Here is a 26,970-nt window from a genome sequence, read left to right as displayed (position 1 = left end):
CTCAACAAGTTTGTGAGGAAAGCCCGCTCTGTTGTGGGACTGGACCTGGACAGTCTAGAAACAGTGGCTGAGAGGCGGGTGAAGGACAAAATCTGTGCAATCCTGGACAATCCTTCTCACCCCCTGCACGACAAGCTGTGGCTGATGGGCAGCTTATTCAGCCAGTGGATTATCCCACCCAGGTGCAGAGCTGAACGATTCAGATGCTCCTTTGTGCCCACCGCCATCAGACTGTACAACAGCGGTCTGGCTTAAGCTATATCTAACTCTGAACGGACCTGTCTTGCATTTGTCCAATAATGACACTTTATCTGCCACCTGTCACTTTATTTCATTTCTCACTTTGTCTGCCATTTTTTAGTCACTTTATTCATCTGATCTAGCAATTTTATTGATGTAGCAATTTTATCTTTTATTTATCTATTATTATCTTTAATTTTTATTTTTTCTCTTTAATCTTATTCTATTTAATGTCCTTTGATTTTGTCTTGTGCTGCTGTGATACTTGAATTTCCCCCCTGGGGGATCAATAAAGTATATCTTATATTATCTTATCTTAATAGGCCTATCCTGACCCAAAAAGATGCAGAAAAAATAGTCCATGCTTTTCTTACCTCTAGGCTGGATTACTGTAACTCCCTATTATCAGGTAGCTCTAATAAGTCTTTAAAACGCTCCAGCTAATTCAGAACGTAGCGGCACGTGTACTAACAGGAACTAAGAAACGAGATCATATTTCTCCTGTTTTAGGTTCTCTGCACTGGCTCCCTCTAAAATCCAGAATTTAAGTTTAAAATCCTTCTCCTAACGTACAAAGCTTTAAATGGTCAGGCTCCTTCATATCTTAGAGAGCTCATAGTGCCATATTATCCCACCAGAACACTGTTTAATACAATAGCCATAATTAGAATTATAATATTATTACTTTAATTAATGTTGTTATAAGCTACTGTCATTACCATCTGTCCTGCATCTCTCTCTGTCTTTGTCTCTCTGTCTGTCTCATTTTGTCATACGGATTACTGTTTATTTATCATGTTGATCTGTTCTGTATGACACCTATTGCACATCTGTCCGTCCTGGAAGAGGGATCTCTCCTCAGTTGCTCTTTCTGAGGTTTCTATCATTTTTTTTTAAAAAGGGTTTTTTTGGAGAGTTTTTCTTTATCCACTGAGAGGGTCCTAAGGACAGAGGGATGTCGTATGCCCTGTGAGGCAAATTGTGATTTGTGATACTGGGCTTTATAAATAAAATTGATTGATTGATTGATTGACTGATTGACTGATTGAGTGACTGATTGAACAATGTCCCCTTTAATCATGGCACTACATTGGGCACAATTAAAGCAAGGAAAATTACCCCCAGGAAGGTTAGAAGGAGAAAGAAAATGTCGAGGTCAGATTTGACTAAAATGTCACTTATATTTTTGGCGCGTTAATGTGCAAAGATAGGCGGGGCTTGGAAATAATGACCTATGAGAGGTTTCAAAACAACCTGCTTAATATCATAAGATAGAGAGGTTTAGAGGCCAATAAACCACTCCTATCAACATCTTTAGCTTTATCAAAGCAGGTTTGGACCACCGAATCGTGATTACCCCTACTGTTGAAACGATCACATATCTCATGCGCTTGTTCATTAAAAGTATTGTCAGAGCTGCAGATTCTCTTTGCTCTCAGCAGTTGACTGTAAGGAAGACTTTTCTTCAAACCTGGAGGATGATAACTAGTATAATAATAATAAGAGTATTTCTCTCTGGACAGGATAGGAGGTGGTTTTCTGAAAACACTGGTGCTGAGAGGATCTGGTTTTTTTTTCACAAGAACATAGAGAAAAGAAACAGAATCTTGACAATATTCAAGTGTGAATTTTATGGTTGGCATAAAGGAATTGCGCTATGTGTGAAAGGCTGTTAACTCCTCCACCGTCCCTGAAAATATACAAAAAATATCATCTATGAATCTGAACAAGCAGAAAAATAAGGGTTGCACCTGTAGACATAGTCATCCTCAAATTTGCCCATGAATAAATTGGCATAGTTGGGAGAACATAAACTCCCCATACTGATGCCCTGACACTGCAGGTAGAAAGAGTCCTCAAATTTAATTTTTGGTAAGAACAAGCTTTGTGAGATCTACCAAGAAATCAGTTGGGGGTGTCTGGTACTCTCTAGACTACAAAAAATGAGTGAGAGCTTTTAAACCTTCAGTGTGTGGTACATTGGTGTAGAGACTGACAATATCCATAGTGCACAGAATATCCGTCTCTTGATGCCAGACATTTTAATTCTGTTGGCCATGATGTCTGCACATTTCAGGGGACTGATATGATTCAGCCCCTTAAAAGAGGTGGGAAAAGAAACAAACTGTTACTGCAAAGAGAAACTAAATGGATATATATCTTATAAACAGAGCCCTAGGGGTTTAAATAAAAAACTTCTTTTGAGTTGTTTCCTTTGACTGGTCCCTGTAAAATTGTCTTTCACGTAAGGATGAGATTTCCTGTTGTCTTTTTCAACCATTAGACTACTTTATGGATGCGTCCCAAGTCTAAAATTACTGCTAACCACCTAACCTAACTGTTTAGTCCCTCCCACTTAGGAAAACATTTAAGGAGTCAGGAGTTAGGAGTGAGGAGTGAGGATTGCTGATAAGAGACATGAGACGGCCTTACTCTGAAGCATCACGTGAAGCGATGTCCTGTCCTGATGACGGCGGCACAGCTGGATCTGCTGCATAACGGAGCCAGCATTTGGCTTACATCCCAAGTCCCATTATATTCGCTGATCAAAGCCGTAACCCCCCCCCCCCCCCCCCCCCGAAGTTTGTGGCAATTAACGAACGGTCTGTAGCCCTGCCACTGTCACTGTGATGAGCATCATTATCATTGTTATTATCATCATTATTTTCACTATTATTAAATCCACTTGCCATCATTCAACATGTCAGCTGTTGAGCGAATAAGACATCAGACCTGTCAGTCTACCTCAGTCAATTCAATTTTATTTATGAAGCCCTATATCACAAATCACAATTTGCCTCACAGGGCTTTACCGCATACGACATCCCTCTGTCCTTAGGACCCTCACAGCTGATCAGGAAAAACTCCAAAAAAAACCCCCTTTAACGGGGGAAAAAACGGTAGAAACCTCAGGAAGAGCATGAGGAGGGATCCCTCGTCCAGGACAGACAGACGTGCAATAGATGTCGTACAGAACAGATCAACGTAATAAATTAACAGTAATCCGTATGACACAATGAGACAGAAAGAGAGACAGAGACAGAGACAGAGAGACAGACAGAGCGAGAGAGACAGAGAGAGACGCAGGACAGACGGTAATGACAGTAGCTTACAACAACATTGATGAAAGTAATAATAATAATTAATATTAATATCAATAATTGGGTGGCACGGTGGTGTGGTGGTTAGCACTCTCGCCTCACAGCAAGAGGGTTGCTAGTTCGATCCCGGGCGTGGGAGCCCTTCTGTGCGGAGTTTGCATGTTCTCCCCGTGTCAGCGTGGGTTCTCTCCGGGCACTCCGGCTTCCTCCCACAGTCCAAAGACATGCAGATTGGGGACTAGGTTAATTGGTAACTCTAAATTGTCCATAGGTGTGAATGTGAGCGTGAATGGTTGTCTGTCTCTATGTGTCAGCCCTGCGATAGTCTGGCGACCTGTCCAGGGTGTACCCTGCCTCTCGCCCGATGTCAGCTGGGATAGGCTCCAGCCCCCCTGTGACCCTCAAGAGGATGAAGCGGTTAGAAGATGAATGAATGAATGAATGAATATTAATAATTACCTACAGCCTATTAAACATTATTCCACTCACATGACATGCAGGACAATTAATGATGGGCAAATGTGTTTGTGTATGTGTTTGAGGATGTGTGTGCGTGGTGTTATATCACTCGAGCAGCTGCACATTTAACAACCACGCATCACAGACAGTCCGCTGAAAACCGCAATGGGTTGTGAATGAAATAAACTTAATTACAACATGACAGTCTTGCACGAAATATCATTAACGTTACTCTATGTAGTCACGTAGGCATGTGAATTACAGCGTTTCATTGCAAAGAATGCATGTAACGGGTACACTTGCGCTGTTTCTCCACCATCTCAACCTCAAGCTGAAAAAGACTTCCTGTTAGGAACCTCTCGTGTTACCTTACTCATCGCACCTAACAGATCCCTCCTAACGCCTAATGCTAACTCCTTACTGGCAGGAATAAGAGACATGAGACGGCCTTCAAGATGGTGGACCTTGAACGACTTCCGGATCAAGTAAGGAGTTAGGAGTTAGCAGTATAAAATAAGAGACTTGGGACACACTCTATGATATATTGTCCCTTTTTATTAGGACTTCTTTTTTGATACATTTATATTCAGTGTCTTTATACATTTTACAGTTACTAATCCTTGAAGCCCCTGTATTCCCCTTTTGAATGTAAATGTCTCTCTTTTTCAGAGACTTTTTTCACTTTAATTAATGTGTTTACTGTTCCCTCCACTATTAAGACTATTCAGTATTATACAATTGATTAGTAGAACCCTGTAATCATTTTAAAACTTTCTCCATATTACTTACTCCATATTTTTAGTATTGATGTGTAGGTTCTTTGTAATAGGTACAGACTGTTTTTTCTGGGGTTCTTTTAGTCTCTAGTAGAGTTAGATTCAGTGACTTAAAAACCTCTTTTCAGGCTCTTTTCTGTTACTTTAATTCTTCCCTTCTTCTTGTCTAACATTTTTCTCATTCAACTAGTCTGAAGCTTAATAATTTTGATGTTCTTATATGTTTCAATGTATTTGAATATTTCTGTTTGCATGTATTGATTCTTGTGCATCCGTCTTGGCAATTGTCTTGTGTCAGCCTGTCATTGGCTGCAGCTGCTACACATATGTTTCCATTGCCTATCATTACACCTTGCACTGTCATTGGTGCCAGAACTTTACCTATGTATATATAGTATTCAGTGTCTTTGCCTCTGTTTGATACACTGAAGAAGGCTTAGGCCGAAACACATCTGTCATTTTGTTTGGCCGTGTGTTGCCCTATTAAAACATAGATTTTGACTCTAGTCTTTTGTGAGTACTGTTGCCTACTAGTTTCTTTGGAATATCTCTGCAACTTGCTCCCATCATGACTGGAAACATTGGAGTTGTGCATCCTCCTTCCTTCAGAGGTATGCAATTAAACACTCACTCTGTGTTTTCATATAAAATCTTGACCACTGTCCATGGTGTTACAAACAAAATAGGTGTTCCTGAAAAATAACCAGAACATAAGATGGAACAATTTATCATCAAACTCAAATTAATCAATGATTAATTTATAAATTGCGTATAATTACACACACACACACACACACACACACACACATAGAACATTAATTCATGGTTTACCCCATCCTAGAAGCATGTATTTCTTCAGCAAACATCTCTTGGTTAGCACAGCTGTGAAGAGCAGCATGTGGAGGAAAATGGCCTCCACCAAGAGCCAGAAGTAGTTACAAGCCACAAAGTATTCCATGCACACTTTGGAGAGTTTACACAACAACGCTATCTGTTGAGAGATATGTTAAATTAATGTTACAAGTAGTTTAGCTGATATAAACTGCTTTGGTTAAGCAGTACTTTATTATCTACCCAGGTTTCACCTAGAATAGAGTCAGAAAGGCCCTATTCTCAAAGATTTGCTGATGTGTGAATACTAAGACAGTACTTTTTTGTACCGGAGAGCTTGAGTAGGAGTTCCATCCTGGGTCATCTTTGGGTAGCTTAGAGTACATGATGTATAATATGATTTCCTTCGAGATGACAGCCATGGCTCTCAGGATGAATGACACAAATAGATTCATGTGAATGTAGTTCCTGGTACAGTGGAGCTTCCTGGTGAGCAGATACAGGAGCAGTTTGAAGAAGGCATTGATTCATACTTCCTTTGTAACTGTTAAATAGTCATTATGGCATGACATAAGATATAATGCAAAATGATTAAGGTCCATACATGTTTCCTGGATTTTTATAATGGCATTTGTAAGTAATGCTGATTATAATAGTCTTGTAGTGGGTTATCTCACATTACTGTGAGACAATGCACATCATTGGTAGCGGTTAAGCTAGTGAATCTGTCCCATGTGGAGGATGGAAGCTGCCAAAATCAAAAATAAATAAATGATTTGATAAATGTATTAATATGCCATGAAACATATCAAAAATAATATAAAAAATAAAAGTAGGCTATTACTTCATTGATCAAATGTGACATTAATTAATATCTCTGTTTTAATTTGTGTCTTTATTTATTTATCTTTGTACTGATTTTCCTATTTATTTTTTATTAATTTCTATTATTCTTATATATATATATATATATATATATATATATATTTTTTTTTTTTTTTTTTTTTTATTTACCTTAGTTCATTTTGATTCTTTTCTTTAAATATATTTATTAATTTTCAGATGTATTTATGTATTTATCATTTTCACTTTGCATTTTCCCCAATTTACTTCCTCCAACTTATTCAGTCCCCACAGAACCCCATGTTACCATGCCCAGCTTTACTGCAGAGATAAATATATATAAAATCTGGTACAAAAAAACAGTTTTAGTCTCTATGGCTAATTTCAAACGAGGTGTTTCTACAGTCTGAGTCAGAGCCACCCCTCGCTCCTCCACAGCTCCATCCTCTTGCCTAAATATGAACACTATGGACTCCAAAAAACCAAGATGGTGAAAAAAAATCAGAACTTCAGAATGAGAGTCTACAAACCAGTGGGTGACATCATGACACGTCCATTATTTTATAAAGCAAATGGTGGGAGTGTGATCAAGGTGTTTCTTTCCATGAATTTCTGAGTAACCCGCACACCTGATTGCTAAGGTAAGTACAGGACCTTATTTTCAGGCAATGTAACAAGATAGCTAAGCTAGCTTCTAAGTTTGCAACATAATGTTAGCTTACCCCAATAATAACATCCAAACTTTGTCAGATTATCTCAGATCCGACATGAGAGTGTGCTCAAAACTCTTTCCCAAGGACTGCTTAGGGAGATTGCTTACCAGTTTGGACACAGTGAAAAATGGGAGTGTGCCATCTTTGTTTACATGGATTTGAATTATCTTGATGTGCGTGTCATCTGACATTAGCCTAATCATAAGCTTAGAACCACTGTGAGTATTTGCCAAAATGTTTTTAAACCTTAGATATAAAGATAGAGATCACTGAACTAAAATCATCTAGACTAATATCTTTGAAGGGTAACTTAAAGAAGAGGAAGTGGACATTTAAATCAGCACCAGGAACAAAATGTACAGGGATGCTACAAGTCATTGCTCACATTAATAAACATAAAGCTTACCTTTAAATACCTTTTAAATAATTGCATATTAGCCTGGAGTGATTTCTGACAGCCCCCAAGTTATTCATTATATGACAGTATGCATCATATCATTTTACACCAGTATTAGCATTTTTTAAAGCTGTGTATGTGTATTTTAATTCAAAAACAAAATGGCTTATCCTTTAGTAAATTATGTTTGATTTATTTGTCAAGCAATATGTTCATTGTTTTAACTAGCTGTATTGTTATGGAGTTATGAAAGGTCTGGAAGATCAGGCTATCCAAAAATCAATCACAGGATGAAGGTATACTGCATGTTTGTATGTTGAATATTCCTGTGGTATTTGTTGAGTTGTCTAATTTCCTTCTTCACATGTATCCTCACCTCAGCCAAGTCATTCATTGACTCTATCGTTATTATTACCAACCTTATTAGCCCTAAGAACACTGTGTGACAGATTAAACATTGTGTGATTCACTGCTTTATTGATTCACTCCAATCTCGACTAGTTTCTTTGGGCATCAAGAGTGAACGGGAAGTTTTAATTCCACTGTTTGGCCACTATGAATGTTAGCCCCAAAGCCTGGTGCACTATATTTTGCCTGCTCAGGACTTATTTTCCTTTAGTTTGTTTTTTTCTCCCCCTGCTGGAAGTAGTTTGTACAGCATCAGTGTATGCAGATATTTGACTCAGGCTGGACGTTTATTTTGAGCAGGACAGCCTTATGGTTTTTTGTCTTCTCTTAGGCTAGCTCCCTCTAGCATTTTTGGTACATAAAATGTCCACTTTGATACTACTCTTACATTTCTGTTGATTATCATTACTAAGTTTGATGTGCAATATGAGTACTTTGATTATGATTGATAGCTCATATCATGATGGCACCATGCTAATATGATTCTGTAAATGGGTAGGCTCATCTAACCTTGTGCTATGCTATATTTGTAAGTCAATTTTAATTTATTTAGATAAGCAATATAAACTAAGCACAAAAAGTAAGGAAATTTGTGTTTGGTAGGTTATTTTTTTGTTGTAACAATGCTTCTTGGCAATAAATATTACACTGTTGGAAAGCCTGTTTATTTCCCCTTTAATTGGTGCCACATTTGTAAGGAACATGCATTTGTGGGATGAGCAGCAGAGCAGAGAATGTGGGTTGCAACCCATGAAAAATTTGCCAAATCTTCTCTGCCAATGCCAAATAGCTTTTTTTTTTTTTGCTGTTCCTGTTGACTCTTGTTTTGAGTTTCTGGTACCCCCAGCACCTGTGAGCATGGGCCCTGCTACAGTGGTCAGTTGGTGTCTGCTCCAAGAATCGGCATGCCACGTTTGACTGATCTGGATAGGGCCCGTACAATAGGGCAACTTCAAGCTGGTGTTCCGCAAAACCAAGTTGCGGCATTATTTGGAGTGAGCCCTAGTACCATCTGCAAACTGAAGGCCGAGTTCCATATAACGAGGGATGTCAGAGACAGGCCGCGAAGTGGGCATCCCAAAAAGACGGCACCCCAAGAAGGCTGTTTCCTAATCCTGTCAGCACTTGGGAACTGTAGGCTGTCTTCTACAGATTTGCAGTCAAGGTTTACAGGACGATATGGCCGATGGCTCTCTGCTCAGACTGCATGCAATCTCTGGTCTCACAGGGCTGCCAGGAGGCCTGCCATGACTGCCCTTCACTGGCTACGGTTACATGATGGCTTCTCATTCGGAATGAAATGAATCTGAATGAAATCATTCGGAATTAAAGTGTTTCCAGGTAGTTTACATGGGAAATATTAATTCCGAATGAGGGTTTACATGGGAGATCCATTCAATCGCCTTTATTCAGGTCTGCGCAAGGTTTGGGGCAGGGAAGGTTTCTGATTGGATAGGGGGCGGGGCGGATGTTACGTGTTTATGTTTACCAGAAGAAAACACTGTGGTCCTCGCTCCGGATAATAAGATGCTTGACGACGCCGTTATTACTGCCTTTTTCGGGTGTGTTTTGCTTATATTCTTGAAGCAGCAGTACGACAACAACCTTGTTCTGCTAATGCTTCATCTGTTGAGCAGGAGAAGGGAGGCAGAAGACCGTGCTGTGGCGAATGGAAACCGGTGAGTGCAACGAGTCCAACTGCTCTAGTTCAGCCCGTTGCTATGCAGCCCGTTGCTATGTGCGCTATATATGTCATCGCACCAGAAAGGCAAGGAAACGAGCATGCGCAGAAAGACTGGAATGAACTCAAAGAGGAATGAGTGTATACATGCACACAAAACTCTTTCATTCGGAATGACAAACGGAATAAACCACCCCCTTTAATCGGATTTAATTTTCAATCGGAATGACCATTTTTCAATCGGAATGACTGTTTACATGACCACTTTTAATCGGAATGGCCGTTCATTCCGATTAAAAGTGGAATTAAACTGTCCATGTAAACGTACTGACTGTCAGGGCTGTTTGCGCTGGTGTTGGCTGGTGTTGGATCAAAATGTGGAGAAGATACAGAGAACGCTTTGCTGATTGCTGCACCGATAGAGTAACATCTTTTGGTTGAAGCAGTGTAATGGTGTGGGGTGGCATCTCCCTCACTGGAAAAACAAGGCTTGACATTATTGGAGGCAATCTCAATGCAGAGAGATATCGAGATGAAATTCTGCAACCAGTGGCAATCCCATATCTCCACAGTCTGGGACCGAACTCTATCCTCCTCGCAGAGGCATGGCGCACATTGGATACGGACCTGACACGGACACTTGAGGGATCATTGCATGAATCGCTTAACCTGATTGGAGACATCACATACCAGACCTGCAAGGACAGGTTTGGGGAAGTTACCCCCAAACAGAGGACCACCCTAAGAAAGAAGGGAAGGAGGGAGAAGGAAATCCTCCAACTAGTGCAAAGAACTGGAGGAAGGCAACGCAGGCAGAGAAGGAGGGTCTGAAAGCCCTGTGGGAGGAGGTCAGGCAAAGGCTATCCAGGTTTTGCAGAGCTGAACGCATCCGAAAGCACAACAAAAGGAAGCAAAAAGCGCAAGCCAGTTTCTTCAAGGATCCATTCAAGCACGCAAGACAACTCGAAACCATCAGGGAGCAACTGGAACAGCACGCCAAGAGGCAGTACAGTGATCCGTTAAGGAACGTCCCTTTAGGAACAACAGGAGTACATGCTTCAGCCTGCACCACCGACAGCTGAGTTCAACATCAAGCCCCCCAAGCTCAGTGAAGTCAGGCAAGTCGTGAAGAAGGCAAGGTCCTTATCAGCACCAGGCCCCAATGGAGTCCTCTACAAGCTCTATAAGAACTGTCCCAAGGTACTAGAGCTGCTGCGGTACCTAATGAGAACTGCCTGGCGGTCTTCATCCCAAAGGAAACAAACTCCAAAAGACGTGGGCCAGTTCAGAAACATCGCCCTACTGAATGTAGAAGGAAAGGTCTTCTTCTCAGTACTGGCCAGAAGGATAACCACCTACCTGCTAGAGAATGGCTACATCAACACCAACTGCCACACGGTGGGAGTCCCAGGCTTTCCAGGGTGTGTAGAGTACTCTACGTTGATTTGGGACCAGATCCAGAAGGCCAGACAGGAGAAGACCTGCATCTCATCTGACACGACCTTGCCAACGCGTATGGAGCAGTCCCACACCAGCTACGCCATGGAGTTCTTCTACATGCCCTTCTGTATCAAGAACCTGGTAGCAGGTTACTCAAAGGAATACTCCGATGATTTGGGAGTTATGCCATTTCTCTGTCATTTTCATATTGAAACAACATGATCGATATCTTTTTTGTGTCTGTACGTCCAGTGGCTGGGTCTCAGCGGTTAGCGTTGCGGCTTAGCTTAGCGAATATAATTGAAGTCTATAGGTGGTCAGTACCCTGCTCGGTAAAAGTGAACAAATAAACGTTACAGAAACCCTGAAACTGGCATTTCTGCACGTGCATTTAAAATAAACATGTTTTAAACATTAATTCAAAAAACGAGAGTCCTTTTTAGTCATTTTTGAAGAAGTTTGATACACAGAACAAGAGTGGGTTTACGCCCTGTGCAGAGGGATACACCGAGCAACAGCTGCAGCTCTGGGTCCCAGAGCCAGCTGCAACTGTTGTTCACCGGTGTATCCCTAGGTTCTAGGTCACTCAGTAAAAGCAAACAAAGAGACGACACGGACGATCATGCCTTGAAAATGTATTATTGCACCTTGCAAAAACATTCAAGGCAAACCTAAAGGCTAGATGAAAAGGCACTGTAAATATGCATTATAAAGTGATATTACTCACTCCCAAATCCCAAATCCCATTCTGTGCAAAATGATTCCACCTCCGTAGGCATAGGTTGGCAAGCCCCGCAGCTACACCACCAATCCTCCCCTGACCTCCATCTCCCCTCGGCCCCTTGCTGTTCCGTCGCTTCAGAGGATTCAGCCTCTCTTCTCACCCGCTCACCATCCATCACCTGGAGTTCCTCATCTGTATACTCTGGCTCAAACAGGTATGGCTTTGGATCTGTGTCCGCTACAAGAAACTCTTCAAAATTGCGCTCAAAGTCGTCCATTGCAGCAACTATAGTCCAGAGATATCGTTAAGCTAAATAAACAACTGAGTTTTGTTTACAGTCTACGTCTGTACCTGTGCCTACTCACCGGTGTATCCCTCCACGGATCACAGCGCAGGATGTAAACACACTATAGTTCTGTGTATCAAACTTCTTCTAAAATGACTAAAAAGGACTCTTGTTTTTCAAATTAATGTTTTTTAAATGCATGAGCAGAAATGCCAGCTTCAGGGTTTCTGTAATGTTTATTTGTTCACTTTTACTGAGCAGGCTACTGACCCCCTATAGACTTCAATTGTATTTGTTAAGCTAAGCCGCAACGCTAACCGCTGAGACCCAGCCACTGGACATACAGACACAAAAAAGATATCGATCATGTTGTCTCACTATGAAAATGATAGGAAAGGGCATAACTCCCAAATCGTCGGAGTATTCCTTTAAGTGATCTGCAGATGTGCTTTGCCCTCCAGGATTTCACCAGCTAGAAGTGGGATTCGCTATGGGGTGTGCCATCTCCCCAGTCCTATTGGTGGCAGCCTTTGAGATAATCCTCATAGGAGCAAGACAGATGGTTGGAGCGATCAAACTACCTTCTGGTCAGAGGCTACCCCCACTGAGGGGCTATATGGACTATGTCACCAGCCTCCTCCAGACAGCAGCATGTACATCAAGACTGCTGAAAAGGATGGATGAGTTGATGTCGTGGGCAAGAATGAAGATCAAGCCCTCTAAATCCCGTAGCCTGTCTCTCAGAAGAGGAGTTAAAAACGACAACACTATCTTTGTCGTTGAGGGAGAGAAAATCCCGTTCCTGTCTGAGCAACCCATTTAAAGCCTGGGGAGACAGGATACTGCAGAACTGTCCGACAAACAGATGGGGAGAACCGTCATGAAGCAGCTCTCGGACGGCCTAGCAAGAATAGATCAAAGCCAACTCCCTGGGAAGTACAAGGTCTGGTGCTACCAGTTCACACTCTACAGGAGGGTGATGTGCCCGCTGAAAATGAGTGAGATCCCCTCATCCATAAGATGGATGGAAAAGCCAACTCATTCATCTGAAAGTGGCTGGGGCTGCCACAGTGTCTCTCCGAAATGGGCCTCTTCGGGAAGAACATTCTGCAGCTGCCACTGCAGTCCATCAGGTTGGGCTACATGCAAGAGAAGACCAGGCTGGTTCTTGAGCTAAGAGAGTCCACTGACCAGTCAGTGAGGAATGCAAATGCCAAGGTTCTTACCAGCCGGAGGTGGAACGCTCAAACTGAGGTCGACCGTGCTGTCAGTAGGCTGCAACACCATGAGATCGTTGGCAGAGTCCAGGCAGGGAGAGCAGGGCTAGGATGGGGAGAGGTGCCACGGTTCTGGTCTAAGGCCAACCGTAAAGGATGAGGATGGAGGAAGAGCGCTATAAGATCAAGGCTGTGTCACAGATTTATTTTTTGTTTTAAAGATTTATTGCCAAGAAGCATTGTTACAACAAAGAAAGTTTGGTTATTGTGCTAAGTTTAGTTATCTAACATACACTGCATTGCATTATTCCTCATAAGCCATTTGTCAGGGAAGTTACAAATACTTTTTCATGAGCCTGCTGATTGACTGGGGGAAAATGTATAACTCTTCCTCCACCATAAATAACATTTTTTCTATATATATTCACACCATGATCCAATGCAACAAGCAAACAACACAGGAGTGAGAGTTAACACCAAAACAAACAGCTCATTTCTTATGGCCCTGACACAGCACGCCAACAGTTGGCCGATAGTCAATGTCGGGCTGTTGTTAAGTGTCTGTCGCCCCACTCAGGCACTGTCTGCACTAGTCGACCCTTGTTGGCTTTTTTTTTTTTTGGCTGAATCAACATATTGAATTGGTGGTGGAGCACATAGGTAAATGAAATCACTCTGACTGGCAGGTCAGCTCAGTGCACGAGAAGATAAACAGGAGTGAGGAAAGTAAATGTAGGGCTAATATCAATAGGGTGTGAGAACAAAAAAAATATTTTATATTACTTAAAATTAAAATTAAAATTTTTTACCCATCGAGCTCTCAGAATGGTATCGTGTTATTTTAGCATACGGTAAATACCATTTGTTCTTTCAAGATACAGTTGTGTTGTTAACTGGCTAACTAGCATCTTGAATCCATCCTGTTGGTTTTCTGGTTTTCCTTTCTGAATGACAAATTTAGACGGCCGCTGTCTGCTGCTATGGAGTTATTCCCTCTCACATAGGCACTGAGCATATGTGCTCATTGGCCATTGGCTGTAGTCTCTGTGGTGTGCTCAAGTGCAACTTGAAACTGAAACACAAGCGACATAAGGCGACACAACAGTCAGCCTTCGTCTCCACAGGCTGTTTAATTTATTATTTAGTTCGTTTTCTGGGTTGAATAGATGAGAAATGGAGAGGATTATTTTATGACAAAATGATGATGTGTCTGTGTATCTTTCACCCAGTTAATGTGCTGTGAGCGTAAACTGATACTGTTATTGATTGAAGGAGGAGAGGAAGGGTCACAGACATTTGTCAGCTGTATTTTGAACTGAAAAAAATATTTCTTGCAATTTTTTGACCCTTTGGTCTCTTTGAGGCAAATGCAGTCTAAGTCTGACTTTTACCTATATTGAGGTCTATGCTAAAGCCTGTAGTTTGTTAAAGGATTTGGTAAAGGATATATAAAATATATTCCATCTTTTTGTTAATAATTGAAACCAGTGAAAGGCCAGCACTGAATGCCTACTCTGATCATTTCAGTGGTTAATTGAGGGAAACCGCCTGTGTTTATTTCATTACGGATATACCTGTTGCTTTATGCTTTTACTCTGATATTAAAACGACACTTACCTTTCTGGAAATTTTACACTTTTCTTTGTTTAGGTTAAAATGCTATTAATAAGCTGATGGCACACTAAAATGTAAGTGAATTCCACCAGACATAAAAACTCATAATTATACTATTCTCATATGGTTCTAAGAAAACTCATTCGGACCAAATGTGAGACAACAAGTAGGCTAGTAACAGGGATGCTTGTGGATATAAACCTTCCCTAACAATGGCAGACAAATGCAGACCACCGCTTCCACCTCCTGCCACTTCAACAGGGAAATCAGTTGGCAAAAGAAAGAATATAGCAGAAAAAGCTCACACTAAGAGAGAAAACTCCATGCTGGAAGGGCCAAAACTCTGGTCAACATTGGCTCTGCGTTCAAACAATGGCGAAGACTGATGCAGCTTCATCCTGAGCTAAAAAGGGACGAGACGGTCGCAGAGTTTCTGCTGGACAGGTATTTTTAGTTTGCCTCTAATGTAACATAGGCTATAACGTTATATATGACAACACAGCATCCAGTTGCTGACGATTAGTCTCCTGTAGCCTAACGTAGCCTGAGCCTCTGTATTATCTTTCTTGTTTGTTGCCAGTCACCAGCACTATCTAACGTTAGCATTTACGTTATATCATAAAACTCATCAGTCATCACTGATCCCGGATAAGTTCCAAAACTCCAGGGTTGCGTTTGACTGTCCAGGAAAGGTAACGTTATGTTTAGTTTGCTTCTAATATAACATATAACGCTATATGACAACACAGCATCCAGTTGCTAATGGCTAACATTAGCAATCAGCAGCTTGTTTTACTCCTCTTCTCTTCTACTGTTCTGTTGGCGTCTTACCCTCACTCTCTTCTTCCGTGTATCTAACATTACCTTGCCAACACCTACATCTATCATAGACATAATGAGGACGTAATGGAGGAGGGGGGAGTAGGCCTTTGGAGGGAGGTGGAGTTGCAGGAGGAGGGGGATGGGAGTTTGGAGGGAGGTGGGAGTTGTATAATTTTTTCAAAGTGCTGTGTGAAATCAGGGGCGGAAAACCCGGGGGGGACAGGGGCGACATGACTCCCCCTTCAGTAAAGCTGTACCCCCCTAGAATCATTTGAGACACAATTAATAATTTTTGAACAATGCAGTAGTATTTATTAAAAGCACAATGTAAGCGGTGCTATTTAAATCTTAAAAGATTTAGTCCCCCCCTCCTATTCCTAGTAGTGTTATACCCCACACTCTTTCCAACGGGCGGGGCTGCTTGGCAGCAGTAGCAGTGTGTGGCTGGAACCGCTGTCCACATCGTGCATCGCAGGGTAAGATGTTCACTCACACAGACACAGTTTAACTTACACAAGTTACAACACATCCCATTTACTGTTACAACAAGCCCCAGGCCCAGGCTGATAATATAAACTGTCTGCAACATTTCTCCTGCATTGTTCAATAGCCTCCTCAATTACGAGTGCTGCTAAGCTAAAAGCTAATGATTAAGCTCAGAGTTTAGTGATGGGTACCTGTCTGTAGGCTCTCCTCCTGTCAGTGAGACAAACATCAAAGATGTGCAGACGAGGAGCGGTCATTACGCGCGACTATAAGGCACGGTTATGAGGTGCGCAGCGGCAGATCTCACAGCACACTGTTTATAAACCACTTTACCAGTTTAATTGCAGGAAATGTTTAGTTGTAGTTTTAGTTTAGTTAGTATAGACATTCACTCTGCCTGTTGGAGAGATAGAGAGAAGATTAAAACGTCAAATTGCTGTATAAAAGACAGGCTACAGCTTTTTTTCCTTGTCCCCCCCCTGGAATTATTCTCTAAAATTTTACTGTTTATTGTCCCCCCCAACTATGAAATGGGATTTTCGCCCCTGTGTGAAATGCAAGAAAGGTAAGAGTAGCTTTAACAGGAGCACCATTTCATCCAAAATGGCAGCAATGCTGTAAGTGCACCCTCTTGTGGCTGTTGTGCAAAAAGAATGTTAGTGTTGCCTCTTGGCATTATAACCTCTTTGCTTGGGGTTATGGAGAAGGCAGTCCAGGTGCAGACCCCCTGCCACTATAACATATATGTAACCACAGCACATGTAGACTCTGTGTTGTGGTTGGTGTTTGCTGTCTGTTGGCAACCTGTTCACCCATTAGTAATAAAACAAAGAATAATACATGTATGAAGTTATATACAGAATTTTTCAAAATAATTAAATACATTTACAAATACTGGCAATTTTATTTTAAAAGAAAGGTGCATATAGGCACCTTTAAGTTGCCAATATGAAATGAGTATTTTTGTTCTTTTTCATTACTGTGGCAAATTGAACAATTTTTAGCTACCAATACCATATTTGATTTGGTCAATAAGCATCTAATGTAACACCTTAAAAACAGGTACAAATCCCAAGGGCTCATTCCAGTTATCACAACGTAGGTCTCAGTAGTTTTGACCATAAGTTTTATTGCTACATTTTATTCATCAATTTAATTCCGAAAATCTGGGAGCATGGTGACATTACTAAAACCCAGTAGGGGTAAGGAAACAGTCATAAGACATAAGACAGAATTTAAATAAATCTCTATTGAGATTATTAAGACAAACCATAACATTATTCCCACAGTTTACAGACCGACTTCCTGTTTGACCCAATGTTCTTGCCCTAGTATATGCGCACAAACTGTTTCTTATGCAGTGAGGGATCATTGTCAACATGAACCCATGGACTTAGTTGGTGTGTTTGGGTGGTATTACTATACAAATCAAACATGATAGCAAGATGATGATAACGTGTGAACTGGAAGTAAAACTTCAGGCTCACACTACATCAGCCACCTCCAGTCACCTAACAGCTCTAATCTGTTGACCTGTCAGATGTTGTTGCCACCATTTTTCAGATCTCAGTAATTACTTTGCTGAGCAATGCTATCATAATTGAGAGAAATGAGGACCAAAAATTTGCAAATAATATTGAACTTTTAATACAGCAGAACTATCCTTTATCTGCTGTTTCTCCACACAAAATATATTATTTGATTGTATAACAATCATCACCACCTTCCACTGACCTTAACATGCCCATCAGAAGAGTAGCCAGTGTGAGAGAGAACAGGGACAGGGAATAGCCAATGACAGAGATGACTCTGAGGGCTGTCTGGCGAAGCAATTCCTTCTCCTGCGCACACATACATAGGCACACACATAAAGTATGATGGAGGAAATAACAACACCTCTTCAGATGTTTCTAATAAAAGGAGGTGTTTTCAGCTCCAACACTTAGGGGGAGCAGAGATTGTATTTTGCACTCTTCTCCGTACCTTGTCTTTGAAGTAATGGTCCTCTTTACATTCTGAGTCATCCCTCCAGGGCTCAGTAGAATTCTCCCTCTGTCGCCACCTTCCATTTTCCAAGCATTCACGGTGTGCCCTCCTGGAGACCTCTGCAGGTAAGTGAAAGACACATTGTTATTTGCATGGTTTCTTCTGTCACTGCAGTCACATGAGAGGAAAGATATCATTCTTGTTGTTTGTTACATTATATTGCAGCTAAATCACAAATTGGATGAGTATAGCCATTTCTTGTAGGGTGATTAAAACTTCATTCTCTCCGCCAGGCCTTAGTGGAGATTCAATGCAGGTAACCTCCTAAACTACTGAACCAGCCTCATATGTTTTGTGCACAATTGTGTTTGTATGCCCAAGGACCTCTTGTGCTTGCGAATATTCACAATTGTTGAAAAACCTCATTTAGTGATTGTTTCTACCGTCATTGGCTGCTAACTCTTGGTAGTTTTGATTTACTGAAGTTATTCAAGAATTTCAAGTAATCAGTCTGTTCCATTTGGAGTGTCTGCTGTTCTGAGCTAAATGCTAATGTCATTATGTCAATTTACTTACAGTTACATGTATTTGCAGGTACTTGGTCATTAACCATGGTATTAGGCAAATTAAAATCCTCACTAGACGATGGCACTAGATTTAAATAATGATTACCACAGTGATTCTAATTCACCCTGGGGAACATAATTGCCTGTGCCTTTCAACAAATGTCAACCTACTGGTTGTCTTACTGACCGACATTGCCCCCCATTAGGGTTCAAAATCAGTAAGAGGACGCAGACTGAATTCAGCTCTGCTCAATAGTTGCTGTTACCATGGCAAATGGCAGACTACTGTTTCATATTTGAAGAATAACAATTAAATGTTAGTGCAATTAAATGTTTAAACAGCTCTGTTAAACACTGGATCATTTAGCAGGTTCATACATCAGTATGTCTTGTGATTGACTCCTACAAGGAGCCATTCATGTAAAAAGTCAAAGCTTCTTCAATTTTTTTTTTTTTTTTTGTTTTTGTTTTTTTTTCAAATTTGAGACCTCATACATTAGTTGTTTCTGAGGTGAAGTGGTAAAACATAACATTACCCTTGCTGATCCATGGTAAGTAAGAAGGACAGGGGACTGACACATTCCCGGGAGATGAATGGGGCCAACAGACAAACATGTCAAACATTCCTTTACAGTAGATTCCTGTAAAGCAAGAACAATCAAAGTTTTCACAAAGGTAATAATAATCAAGAAAATTGGAAATTCTAAATGAATTACAGTCTTCTCTGGTACTCATGGTTTCAGTAAAATGAACTGAACCAAGAAAATTATATGTAGCATGTCCATATTGACAAAAGTTTAATGTTTATATTTGTATGTGCGATCTAAACACCTAACTAATGTTAGGTGGTAGCATGCCAACAATCCAGATTTATACATCCAAAAAACTTACATAAAAATGAACTACTTGGCAACCAGACCAGGCTTCTAATTGAGACAGGCCTTTATTTGTCAAAATGTGTAGCCATACCGGGCTAGTAAATGAGACTGGGGGCCCTATTTAGATGGTCTAGAACGCAAAGCGCCAGGCGTGCAGCGCATGGGCGTGTCCCAGTCACTTGCTAGTTAGACAGCACGTTTTCAGACTGTGCACCATGGCGGAGAGTCTAAAAGGGTTGGACTTACTCTGTGAATTAGTCATGGGTGTGTTTTGGGTGTATCATTCAATAAGCCAATCAGAGTGTCACCTTTCATTCCCTTTAAAAGAGGCTCGATTGGAGCGCATGGTGGAGAGCTAGTTAGATGGCGGACCTACCAACTGGAAAGAGTGAGCGTTTTACAGCTGAGGAGACGATAAATGTATCTCTATATCGACTGTCCCGTCACATCTGATGTCAGATCAAAGGGGATTGGCACCATTTGGCACGTTTGGCACGTTTGGCACGCGTAATGGAAACCCAACCTGATTTGATTAACACAACAGCAAACTAACAAAGTTCACATCCCTCTCAACCAACCACAAATAGCCACAGCATCAGATAGGGAGTATATATTCAGCATCTGTCATCTTAGAAAAGCCAAAAGAAAAGAAACAGTGAGACTGCAAGAGAGAAAGAGAAAGCGCGCGTGCACGAGAGAAACAACCCGGGAGGTCAGAGAGCCCAGCTCCCTCTTCAGCATCCTGAACCCCCCCACCTGAAGGTGCAGGTACAGCTGGTCCCGTGGCTGCACCCGGGCCCGTCTGGTCTGGCTGCGCGCTGGCTGCGGAGCTGGGGTCATCCTCCTCCTCCTCCTCCTCCTCCTCCTCCTCCTGACAAGATGATCTTCAGTTTTATGTTCTAAAAGCTTTTTTTTTTACATGTACATTTGTACTTGTAGGGCTATAAGTTTACGTTTTTAGTTCACAGAAGCTGGTTATTGCTGTGCTTATGTCAAAATAAAGTTTATCAAACGTTTTCACATCTTTGATTTTGTGATTTACATGCCAAAATTATCAAAATTCAACTGGGAAAGACAAGGTCATTTTACAGGCTATGTATCATCAGCCCGTGGAGGTCTGCTCCAGTTCCGTATATTCGGACACTGCGAGTTTGAACCTCCCGGATTATGATGATCATTATTACTGCAATGAGATCATTCTGATTAATGACTTACCATTGAGACGTGTTTTTGATAAATATTTTAATGTGCACAATAATAACCTTTCACATTGTAATCAAATTTTTATTTGTTATCTTTTGCATATGCGTGGCTGCTCCATGTGTGTCTGAGCAGAGTGCACGCGCGTTGTGCACCCACCTAGAGACGCATATTACTAACTTGTTTAACAGCGAAATACTGCGCCATTGACTTTAGACCAGGTTTTTGTTGGTCACTGGCGCATTTGCTTTTTACGCCATCTAACTAGCAACGCGCCATGACTGCGCCTGACCACTCCTCATTTTGAGACCAACACACCCAGGGAAGCGCAAGTTCATTGGCTAGTTAGACGATGAGGGCACAGGGCGTGAAAATGACAACTGCGCCTGCATCTAAATAGCAATGACACTTGTGACATAGATTATGCGCCCTCCGCCGTCCGCTTTAGACCATCCAAATAGGGCCCTGGGTGTTTAATTGGGACAAGGCTTTTAATTGAAGTTTTACAGTTCCTTTATAACACTAGAGGCTCACCAGTTTCTGAGAGTGTGCTCGTTGCCAGTGTTGTGTTGCAGCTCTCCCAGTATTCAGTCCGTTTAGCTATCAGACTCTCAAGCACTGAGCCTGTTACCTGCATGTGAATCTAAAAATGACAGAAAGGTTATTATTTCATTAACATGAAAAGAATGCTGGCATTAAATTGATCACGAAAGATTAAATTAATCCTACAAAACAGCGATCATTGTATTAATAATTTCATTTTCCAATCTGGCCTAAAGATGAATATGTAGCTACTGGAATACAGCCTTCCACGCTGTACCAGCTGTATTATAGCTCACAATTTTTACACTTTTATCAAAAACACACCGGCATATTTTCAACTTACAGAGCTGTTACAATCAACAAGTTAACAAACAGTCTATTTTCATATCCAGCAGACGCACAGCAACCACTACACAAATATCTGTCCAATATTCACCCTCCTTTTACCTGTTTAGTTCCTTGGAAAGGAATATTGTGCAATACTTCATACAGGTTTATATTGGTTTCATTCAGATATATGTGAGTCATTTGAGACTTGTGTATACAAAGATGCTGAAAAAGCCTTCATTGAAAGAAAGGGGACTTTCAGCCCCAGTACAATGCATGCTGGGAAGTATGCTAACAGGTAATAATAATCATAATTTTAAGATCAGTCAACTCATATTTGAAGTAATGAGATTATAGCCACGGCCATAACTTAATAATGATTCTGATAACATAATGTATGAAATGAGGATGACAGTTTAAACTTTATAAAATTAGTTTAATGATATATTTGATCTGGTTTACTCAAATTAATAAAAAACATTTTATGATGCAGCCCATTACACTGTATGTGCAGCCTCTGGGTGGATGTGGTGAGCAGTGGATGTTGCAGTACTTGTATTCACCCCCTTGGTGGGAGTATTTGATAAGCACCACCTTCACGCTCAAAGGGGACATTTTCAACTGTGTGTAATCTGAAATTACAAGCAAGTTATCATCCTGTTGTTGTTTTTTTTTTTAGTGTCATGCCTGCCCGATGCAAACACACTTCTGTCTTCATTCTACTGTATATGTCAGCCTATGGGTGTGTCCCTACTGTTGTTAACATCTTTTTATATTATTAACGGCTCAGCCATGACTAATGGGTCTTCCTTAATTTGCTGTCATTATTGAAACAAGTTAGCATTTTCTTTATTTAGAAAGAAAACTTCAGACCACAGCTACCATCTCTGTCATTTTTAATTCAGTGTGAGGACCAGAAACAGTGGCTTTCCTTTGTCTGCTCAACGCTCCTGAGGTTCACATCCCAGTGAGGAAGCAGCTGAACTCTGCAACCTCTGTGTGTATATGTTTGGCTGCCTGGGGGCTCATCCGCCACCCGTCACGTAGATTTCTTGTATGAGTGGGCTGACAGAGGATGCTTTAAGTCACTAAAGCTCTGTTCATGTCCAGAGTGGTACTTTCAGTGACGGAAAGAAGACAATAGCTGCTGTCTCTCATGAGACTAGACCTGCTTCAAATCCAGCCACAGACTCTTAATTCAATCGATAATTCACTGTATATAATAAAGAGAAAGCGAATGTGCATACAGTTTCTAAGTACTGTGATTTAATTGTCTTTTATGTGTTCCTTTCTCTGCTACTTTCCTTTATTCCATGTAAAAAAAACACAATTTTGAGTTGTCACTCAAGCAAATCACTGAACTGCCTCTTTAAGGCAATGATTTAAGAAGCAGGCATTGCAGAACATGCTTATAAGCAATGGGACCTCTTGCAGCCCAAATTCCATATGGAAAAAAGACTAATTAAAGAAAAATTTGTTTGTTTATTTCTCAATAGTCATCTGTCATCTGGGTCTTTGCTTCCTTTCATTAGAAATACATTGCCCTATATTACCTCATACAGTCAGTCAGATGGAGAATGCTCTGGTGAGTTCTGATGAGAAAAAATACTGAATTCAAATTAAATGTTTAAGATTTAGGGACTTTAGACCATGTGGCATTCTCTATTAGACAGCACCAAGTTTAACTGTGACTCACTGTAAAATCCAAGCTACATAAGACTTGAATGAGCATTCATTGAAAGGCCTAATGTGTGTGTGCATGCATGTGAATGTTAAGTATTAATTTACCTGGTGGTTTAAGATAACAAAGAAGAGTAAGAGCAGGGGTGTGTGTCCTGCTGTGGTTTGGGTCCTCTTGTACCAGGTTGGCAGCAAGGTTGGCATGGTGCTGCGTGTTTACATTAAAAGCAGCAGGTTTCTGTTTTTTTTGGTGATTTGCCTCCTCATGCCTTAGCCATGCACTCACAAGGCCTTTCACTCATCCTCGTTTTATCCTCGTTTTTAAGTCCACTCAGCATGGCTCTCCTTGCCTGGCCACACCAGGTAGCTCCATAGTATTCAGAATTTGTTGGATGAATTTCGAGGATGGTTTGCAAGAAGAGAAATTGTTCTCCAGCCCGGGACGCTTGCCGTAGATGGTTTCCCACAATTTCCCTAAGTTTCCTTTAATTCCTCAAAATCTTCATCTTTTCGACAATTTTCCAAGTTACTTTATGGTCCTTCCAATAAACTGTCTGTGTTTTGCCGAACAGTTACCTCCTGTTGATAGATGGCTGCAGTTCCAGTCTTTCTGTCCATGAAGACCTCTCAGGCTGTAAAGGAGGTGGAGTGGTCTGTACTTATGGACACAGCACAACTGAGAGCGCCTGTGGATCCTCACAGAGAGATTGCCTCTCCCACCCTGTCCTCCCCCAGCCAATCAAGATAAGGCCTGAGGAGAGCCAGCTACATAACTGGACTAACTTTGTTGTATCGGGAAACTGATAACACAAATAGCCACACTGGCTATGTCTAACATACCAATAGTCATTATGATCATATACACTTAAATACTACATCAAAATGCCTCATAGGCTCCATTCACATGCACTCACACACACACACACACACACACACACACACACACACACACACAAACTAGCAACTACCACCTGGACAGTAGACAGAAATGGAAGACACTGACCCCTCCCTTCTGTTTAGCTATCTCACACAGTAACTGAGCATCACCCAACATTTCTGACACTAATGGGGACCTAATGTAAACAATCAGCACAGAGGCCAAACACAAGAAAGTAAATGGGAGAGCAGGAAGCCAAAGCTGCCTGCAAAAGCCTTGCACCCTGCATATTGCCTGTCTCTATATATTTCTGGCCAGACAATGTCATTGAACAGATTGTTCACAGTGAATGGTAGTGTGACAATATTCACAGCTATTAGTTGGCTGCTTTTTTTTAAATTTGTTTTTAAAGTAGAATAATGTTTTGGTCCATCTGCGGTGCTAAAAAAATCTGCATCTGACTTCTGATCACCATGTGGTTGTAGAAGTTAATATAGCTAATGTGCTGGCAACGTGTGAACATGTCCAGCACACATTAGCAACATGAACATGCACGAGTACATCGAATGTAAGTCCAATATTTACTGTACTTTTAGTACTTTAAGGGCCGGATCTACTAAAGGTTTGTGTGTATAAAAACGTGTGCAAACTCATTGCACATGCAAAAAAATGTACAAACTGATTTACTAACAGTGCGCACTAAGGGTTGCATCTTTCAAAGGTGCAAAATAGCGTGTCTGCATCCAGTTAGTACGTTTGCTGCAATGAATATGCAATATGGGGCATTTGCCCGCAATTGTGCGTGTGCTGGGAGGAGAAAATGTAAATATATTAATTTAGCACACGCAAAGTGATTTATCAAACCTGAAAGCAATTTTGCTAATAAACATTCATTAATACATATTGCCTATCCAGCATTGCCATTTTGGAGCTGTTGGAGGAACTCAGAGTAGATTTGGAGCCAGCCACGAGAAGGAGGATTTCCCAAAATTATTTGCACCCATGTGCAGCTTGTACCCCCCGCAGACACTGAGCATGTGTACAGAAATCGCAAATACACGCATTCATTGAAAAAAAAAAAAAAAAAAGAAAATCCTTGGCGCATACTGCTGCACAATCAAACAGATGTGCCACTCAGAGCATCAGAAGTGTCTCTGACACCAGACTAAGAGCGGACCAGTGGAACTGGAAAATGCATATTTTACATCAATAAAATCTATTTTATCATTATTTTGAGTCACATTGTTGAAAGAATTTAGTCGTCTGTGTTCAAGCAGGATAATAGCAGGTCTCCATTGTGCGTTGGGCTTTCTATTTCCTTGTCAGAGATTTTTTTCTTTTTTAATTACTATTTACGTTTTTCAAGTGATTTCCCAAATTTGTTGTTGAGTTGTGATATGCCAGTTGCTTTTGGCAAATCTGGCACTCTGCTTTCTGGGGGTTGTTGGGGCATATTTTAAAGTGCAACCACACATCTGATGACCTCTTGGACATGTCTGCCAGCTCTGAGTGCACTCGTTGTCAGAATCGGACTGTAGGGGGTTAGTGTTGCGTTTAAGGTCTCCTCCCAAAAAACGAAAAAAAAGCACCGAAGCTTCGTTTTTTTCACAATCAAATCCCATGCCATCGAACGAAACTTCGAAGCTTCAAATTTTTTGGGTCAGCCCTAGTACAATGAGGCCCATATCCGCACACGGAATATTGTGGAGCGCACCTTTGGAATCCTGAAGAGCAGGTTCCGTTGTTTGGATTGCAGTGGAGGAGCACTGCTGTACAGGCCAGAAAAAGTGGCCCAGATTGTAGTGACCTGCTGCATGCTACATAACATCGCCAAGCAACATAGGCTGGAGCATAATGCCATGCCGGAGGAGAACGCCGACCTGCTCCCCCGTATGGAGCAATAACCCAGTGCTGCAGGGATGCAGACACGCAGCAGTCTCATTCGAAGTCACTTCTATATGCATTTATTTTTCTATTTTCATTCAATAATATGTAATGCAGAATTACACCTTGATCGCTGTAGATTAGAATATGAGTGCTTGTGTGATCCAGTAGACTGCAGAGCATTGCAAAGTTAAGCAAATCAACATTTATTGAGAAAAAGATGATTGAAATCACTTTCTAGATTCCAAACATTATTATCAAACGAAATTTATGTCTTATTAATGGCTAATTATGTTAAGCCATTCAAAATCATATTAAAGACACAGGGCCCTATTTAGATGGTCTAAAGCGGACAGCGGAGAGCGCATAATCCATGTCGCAAGTGTCATTGCTATTTAGATGCAAGCGCAGTTGTCATTTTCCCGCCTTGCGCCCCTGTCATCTAACTAGCAAATGAGCTTGCACTTCTCTGGGTGTGTTGGTCTCAAAATGAGGAGTGGTCAGGCGCAGTCATGGCGCGTTGCTAGTTAGATGACGTAAAAAGAAAATGCGCCAATGACCAACAAAAACCTGGTCTAAAGTCAACGGCGCAGTATTTCGCTGTTAAACAAGTTAGTAATATGCGTCTCTAGGTGGGTGCACAACGCGTGTGCACTCTGCTCAGACACACACGGAGCAGCCACACATATGCAAAAGATAACAAATAAAAATTTGATTACAATGCTAAAGGTTAATATTGTGCACATTAAAATATTTATCAGAAACACGTCTTAATAGTCAGTCATTAATCAGAATGATCTAATTGCAGTAATAATGATCATCATAATCTGGGAGGTCCAAGCTCTCAGTGTCCGAATATACGGAACTGCGAGCAGACCTCCACGGGCTGATGATGCATAGCCTGTAAAAGGAACTTGTCTTTCCCAGTTGAATTGTGATCATTTTGGCAAGTAAATCACAAAATCAAAGATGTGAAAACGTTTGATAAACT

The 26,970-nt window shown here is 41.1% G+C and overlaps 1 protein-coding gene across 1 annotated transcript in view; it reads right to left on the bottom strand.

Annotated features, from left to right (window-relative positions):
• The window catches only part of LOC125880997 (glucagon-like peptide 2 receptor), a 63,710-nt gene extending 39,834 nt beyond the window's left edge, over nt 1–23,876 (bottom strand). The window contains exons 1-8 of the mRNA XM_049563894.1: nt 23,327–23,876; nt 21,203–21,311; nt 19,127–19,231; nt 18,022–18,143; nt 17,773–17,879; nt 5,737–5,893; nt 5,408–5,567; nt 5,208–5,268 (exon numbers count right to left, since the gene is read on the bottom strand). Coding sequence (XP_049419851.1) covers nt 5,208–5,268; nt 5,408–5,567; nt 5,737–5,893; nt 17,773–17,879; nt 18,022–18,143; nt 19,127–19,231; nt 21,203–21,311; nt 23,327–23,422 — 917 coding nt within the window. The 5' untranslated portion in view covers nt 23,423–23,876. The remainder of the gene's footprint in view (nt 1–5,207; nt 5,269–5,407; nt 5,568–5,736; nt 5,894–17,772; nt 17,880–18,021; nt 18,144–19,126; nt 19,232–21,202; nt 21,312–23,326) is intronic.
• Between the last annotated feature and the right edge of the window lie 3,094 nt (nt 23,877–26,970).

Source organism: Epinephelus fuscoguttatus, linkage group LG20, assembly GCF_011397635.1.
Source record: "Epinephelus fuscoguttatus linkage group LG20, E.fuscoguttatus.final_Chr_v1".
In the NCBI taxonomy this organism is placed as follows: Eukaryota; Metazoa; Chordata; class Actinopteri; order Perciformes; family Serranidae; genus Epinephelus; species Epinephelus fuscoguttatus.
This window is presented reverse-complemented; position numbering and strand designations above follow the sequence as displayed.